This window comes from Coptis chinensis, chromosome 8 (assembly GCF_015680905.1).
Source record: "Coptis chinensis isolate HL-2020 chromosome 8, ASM1568090v1, whole genome shotgun sequence".
NCBI lineage: Eukaryota > Viridiplantae > Streptophyta > Magnoliopsida > Ranunculales > Ranunculaceae > Coptis > Coptis chinensis.
The window spans coordinates 59,542,343-59,548,342 of record NC_141463.1 but is presented as its reverse complement, the minus strand read 5'-3'; the positions used below and the strand labels follow the sequence as shown (position 1 = coordinate 59,548,342).

Sequence of the window (6,000 nt, the reverse complement as noted above, 5' to 3'; positions counted from 1 at the left end):
CAATATATATCGGTTGACTTTTTGACCATTTTAAAATATAAATCCGATATTTCCAATATATTTCTGATATATATCCGATATATCCGATATTATATTTCCGATATATTCGATATTTCTGATATTTTAAATAGTTTGGACTGGTTACCAAAAAAATGGATATATCCGAAATATCCGAAATATCCGATATATATCGGTTTTTGGGTACACCGATATATTCATCGATATCGATATTTTGGGCCTTGGTTGCAACGGGCTATATGAAATAGTGGCCAAACAGTTGGAAATTGGTAGTTACTGGGAAATGGGGTGCAAATGCATCCCATTGCGTTGAACCAAACAGAGCATTTAGCCCATGCTTTTGTAATATGAAATAAAATGTTACAAGGGTAAATATGTTATAAACTCCCAATATAAAAAGTATATAAGTTGACATTCCAAACTTTCACTTCACTTCCCAAACAATGGCAGAAACAGACACAACCTCAAATCCAAACGAACAACTTTCACTCACAAACGATTTACCACTCAAATTACTAAACGCCCAAACAATCCCACCATGCCCAACTCGTTCACAATCCACAATTGATTACTTACCTGATTACTCCACTTTATCATGGATCGCTTATGCTGCTTCATCTCTTTTAGTAATTTCACACTTCCCATCTCCTAATTCTAAACAACAATCTTTAATTGGTCCTATTTATCGTCAAGTTATCGATATTTCGAATGACGACGGGTCTTCGATTATAAAGGCTGTTTCTTGGTCTCCAGTTTTCCCTTCTCTAGGGGAAGTTGCTGTGGCAGTAGAGAATTGTATTTGTTTGTATTCAGAGAGGTCTAGAATTGTAAATGGTAAGTGGTTTTCTGTTTTTTATTATCATTGGATTGAGAAATATGACTTCTTGAAATGTTTTTTTGTATATTTTCAGCTTCTTTTGGTTGGGTTAAGGTTGCAGTACTTGTACAATGTTATATAGTGGAAGCAGTTAGGTGGACTGGATGTGGGGATGGGATAGTTAGTGTGGGAGTTGAGGTGGTTTTATGGAAAAGAAAAAACAAATCATGGGAAATAGCTTGGAAGTTTACACCCGAACAGCCGCAAGCTATGGTTTCTGCGACTTGGTCTAGTTCAGGACCCGTGGCGAGTGCGGGTTGTTTGAATGGTTCTGTGAATAGATTTGTATTAGTGTGTCAAAGTGATGAGAAAAATGGATTAGTTAAATCTGAACTTAGTCATCCTGATCCTGTATTGATGATTCAATGGAGGCCATCTGTTGGTGTTAATTGTCGAAGGGATGTATTGCTAACATGCTGTTTAGATGGAACTGTAAGGTTGTGGAGTGAGATTGATAGTGGGAGAGCTAAATATAGTAAGCAATCTTTTTGTGTGATTGCTGTTATTGAAATAAATCAGTCCTTGAAGGGAACTCTTGGTGCAGATATATTTATAACATGGGCAACTGAAATAAGGGATATGACTGATGAAGGTGGACTTAAGTGGTGTTCGACAACTGAAGGTTCAGAATATGATATGCGTGGAAGGTGTGAGTGGTTGATTGGGTATGGACCTAGTATGTCACTTACTTTCTGGGCCATTCACTGCCTTGATGACATTTCTCCATTGAGATTCCCGCGAGTGACTGTATGGAAAACCCTAAGTTTAGCTGGTGCTGAAAATCGTTATCTTCTGAGTCCTGGTAACTTGAATTCCGAAGATCAGTTTCTATTTATTAAAGCTGTTATTTCAAGGAGTAATCTCCATGGTCCACCAGCCAAGTGCTCTTTGTTCCAATTGTTACCTGACAATTCCATGGGTTGGTCACAACTGCATACTCTGGAGTCAAGCAATACTCAGGGTGAATTGTTAAACCTAGGCGGTCACACTGGAAATATCTTACAAGTTGCAGTGCATCCCTATGGTTCTGAAATTGAACTTGCTGTTTCCTTGGATTCCAGTGGTTTTCTTCTATTCTGGTCCCTCTCTAAAGTTTCCAGTTGCATTTTTGGCATGCCAGCACAGGTTCTTCCCAGTTGGAAACTAGCAGGCAAGCTGCCAACAAAACATTGGTCTAGTGTTGAATTTTCATGCCTGAGTTGGGCCCCTTCAGTTTTGAAGGATTTTAGCGTTCTTCTTTTAGCAAGCGCAGTGGGAATTGATTGCATAATGATTGAAATAGCTGAAAATGAAGGAGAGAAAGTAGTGTTTCACAAGTTATGCACGATACCTTTCACTGGTCATAATCATGTAGAGGGACCGACCAGCATCTTTGTTATCCCTTTACCTTCGACTTGCAGAGAAACCTTTACTGATAATCATTTCATGTTGTTAGGAATATGGATGAATGAGTTTCGGGCTTTATCATGGAAAGTTACATTGCACTCTGCTGATGCATCTGGAAGCAGCTGTGACTGCAATTTTGATGTTTTTGATACATGGAAATATGAAAGTTCTTTTGCTGTTAAAAGGTACTGTCTTGTTGCTGAACCTTGCTCATCAAAATTATGTGATTCTCACAACCATGATCAGGTTACAAGTGTCGCTGTGGTGTCTCCAGGTATTTTGATGCCATCTGTGCAACAAAAGTGGTCTTCTTCTGATGGTTTTTCTAGCCACTCTGTTCCATACCATATGGCTACAGGTTACTCTGATGGCACTATAAGGCTCTGGAGGAGTAACTGTTCAATATCACCAACTCCACAATCAGAGCTGGCCAATTTACCTTGGGAACTTGTTGGTAGTTTCAATACTCATCAAGGCCCAGTTACAAAAATATCTTTGTCTTCCTGTGGGGGAAAGATTGCAACCATTAGCATGAAAAATAACTTGGACAGTCTAGGTACACTCTGTATATGGCGATCTGTGTGCATTGTAAATTCTGGGAAAATATTATTAGAAGATAAGTTACCCTTGAGTGGGGAGCTTGTTGCTTTGAATTGGTTTTCAATAGGGAATGGTCAGCTATTGCTTGGGGTTTGCTCGCAACACGAATTACGAGTATATGCCCAAAGAAGTCGTGTAACTCAGACTCTTGGAAAATCTGGGAAAAAATCAGAAACACATATGTGGTATTGTATTGCAACTGGTTCTACTTCACTCGTTGCTCGAGACTTCCTCTGGGGACCTAGTGCCGCTACTGTGCTTGTTCATGAGAGGTGTTTTTGTCTCTTTAGTAAGTGGTTGCTTCATATGGATGAGAAACAGCAAGCAGTGTTCTATGTGCAATGTAAGAAAGATAAGAATCCATGTTGCATGGGTGTGACGGAGGAAGGCATCATTTGTGATGTTTTTTCTGATTGCAATGCATGTGATACCAAAGAACTATCATTAGACGGGATAAATGAAAAGTGCAAGTCTGCCTCGCCTTTGAAGCTCAATGTGAAGAGTGATTATCCAGTCTTCAATTTGTTTTCAACAATGAGTCAACGACAAGACCATTCAGGTTCCAAAACAGGTCTTAGGAACATTCTGGAAGTAGCTGCTAAGTTACGTGGATCATTACCTACTTATCATCCCGACACACTCCTTCTAAATCTCTATTCAGGTATCATTTCTCTGTTAGAATTTCTCAATTTCATTATATGGTTCATCCCTGAGGAGAGGGAGTGTATATAAACCTTCGCCGACACACACACACACACACAATGAAAGCAAGATAAACCATATTATATTGAAATGGCTGAAACAATTTGGGGTGATGGTCTGATAAAGGTCTTGGAAGAGCTTTTAAAGCGGCATTTTTGAATTCATTTCCTTCCATTCTGGTGCCACAAGTAGGCTATCAATACGATTCATTGAGGGCTTTTCCAAACCTCTAGACTAAATATAGCATTTCCCAAGCATTGATACTCATGTGTCTATCCACCTATGGCTTACCCCCTCTTCCCCATTCAAATCATGTAGTAGTTAAGTTTCCACCAAGATACCAATATACCATGGGCCTCATAGGAGCCCTTATCCCTTCCAACCATGTAATGAGGCACTTTTTATTTTTTTATTTTTTTGATTGGCAAGCCTGTTTTAAATGAGATCAGTAACTCTTTGATGCTGGCGGGGTTCGAGCCCCAGACCTCTGGTATCATCACCCAAAGATTTTACCGACTTTGCTAGTCGGCACCTGCATAAGGAGGCACTTTGTAAGGTCTTTAGTCCAAGAACTAGTTGTGTAACTAAGGAATCGTACGATTTTTTAGCTATGTCTCCGTGCCCTCCTTATATAGGTCCCCGAGTCGGACAGTTGGTATCCGTGTCAATGTGACTTAAAACTCCCATAGATCCCGTCTAATCATGTTTACCATTCACTTTGAAGGAACCTATGTGTGATTTGTGACCCAAGTGATACTGTTCATGCATGTTAATATGCAATCGATATTGTCTATCTTTTTTAGATGCAAAGAGAATTTTTTGGTTAAAATGTTGTGGTGACATTGAAGAACTTAGTCAAAAGTTGAAGAAAGCATTTAACCGTACCGGTTTAAGAGCTTACTTCAATAGTTAGAAATGAACATGCAGGTGTGGATCTATATAAAAGGGTTTGTGCTTATATATATATCGAGCCCGTTATATGAACTCCAAATGAACTCCACCACCAAAAGTGGATTTATAAGATGAATTGAGGGCTGATTTTGGTGAAGATAGTCTTCTCATGATGGAGAGTCTTTCTACAAAAAATCAGCCCAAATAAAAATGTTTAACCTTGTCAAAAGTTGTTTTGAAATTTGAAAAATCTGGGCAGTTGGATAATTTTATAACATTGTAAGCAAATTTTGATACATCTAGACATCTTCAAATATGCTGATTTTTTCTAAGGATGATCTATATTGTTGGGAGAATATCTCTACCAAAAATCAGCTTCTAATTCATTGTTTTTTCATGGTGGAATTTGGAGTTTCTTTGGAGTTCGTATAAGTGGAGTTCATATAACAGGCAGGTGTATATATATATATATATATATATATATATATATATATATATATATATATATATTTGTTTTGTGCATTTGTTTATCTATACAAATAAAATAGAGTCTAACATGAGATTCTTGACCACATACATCTATAAAGATGCTTTTGGTGCTGAGTGGAGGCATCCTCAAGTAGTCATATATCACTTGTATTTCCTCAGAAAAAAAGGAAGAACTGTAAACATGCATTTCAAATTGTTTGCAGGAAATTGGAGACGCGCTTGCGTTGCTGTGCAACATCTTGTGGGTTATCTTACTAATGATAATACTTCTGTTGAAGTTGAGAGAGCATATGACTCCGTGAAACCTTACCATATCATTCCACAGATCCCATTGTCAAAATACTTCGAAGAACAATCCTCTACTGGTGTTGAGGATAAAGGATTATTAGTATGGGGCCGAGATACTGCTCTAGTCTCATCTGATTCACAGTACCAGATTAACTCAATCCATTTTAATGGACATCATGCAGATGCTAATGGTTCCAGTAACAAATTAAATTCTGGTTCTGGGAGATCTGAAATCCGTGGCTTCATTGAGACAATAGAAAAGTTTAATAATATAACCGCTTTAACCAGTATGGAGAGATTGCAAATGCTTGCAGTTATAGATCTTCTGGATGAAATTAGTGATTTACGCCATGCTTCTGTATATGGAAGTCTTGATGAACCTGGCCGAAGGTATTTAACTTAATTATGTAGATTTGTTTTAGCTCTTACTTGTGTACTGGTGTTGGAGCTCTTTCTTATGAAATTTATGTGGTGTATTTTTTGAAAAAACATTCAATTAGGTTCTTGCTCAAGTAGAATTATTGCTTAATGCTTACAGGTCAGCACATGGGTTACCGTGCTGTCCACTACACATGACATACAATGAATAGTAAAGAAACATTGCTAAGTGCTAATTTCCGTCATGTCATGCGTAGTTCACGTTTAAGTGATAAGGCTTGGGGGGAGGGGGAGGGGGAGATAATCATTGTTGAGATTAAGTTATAGTATGTGGTTTAGTCCCACATGGAGTGCATAGGAGTTAGAATGTG

General features: G+C 38.2%; 1 protein-coding gene across 4 annotated transcripts in view; it reads left to right on the top strand.

Moving 5' to 3' along the window:
• Positions 1 to 420: 420 nt before the first annotated feature.
• Positions 421 to 6,000, top strand: part of LOC147482202 (transducin family protein / WD-40 repeat family protein) — a 28,300-nt gene continuing 22,720 nt past the window's right edge. The window contains exons 1-3 of one of the 4 annotated variants that reach the window (XR_015203556.1): positions 421 to 852; positions 930 to 3,542; positions 5,167 to 5,641. Coding sequence is in view for 3 of the 4 variants with exons in the window: in XM_086575542.1 (XP_086431668.1) it covers positions 462 to 852; positions 930 to 3,542; positions 5,167 to 5,641 (3,479 nt within the window). In the remaining variant the exon portion in view is untranslated. Of the gene's footprint in view, positions 853 to 929; positions 3,543 to 5,166; positions 5,642 to 6,000 lie in introns of those variants that run through there. The other 3 variants (XM_086575542.1, XM_086575541.1, XM_086575544.1) reach the window with 3 other exon arrangements.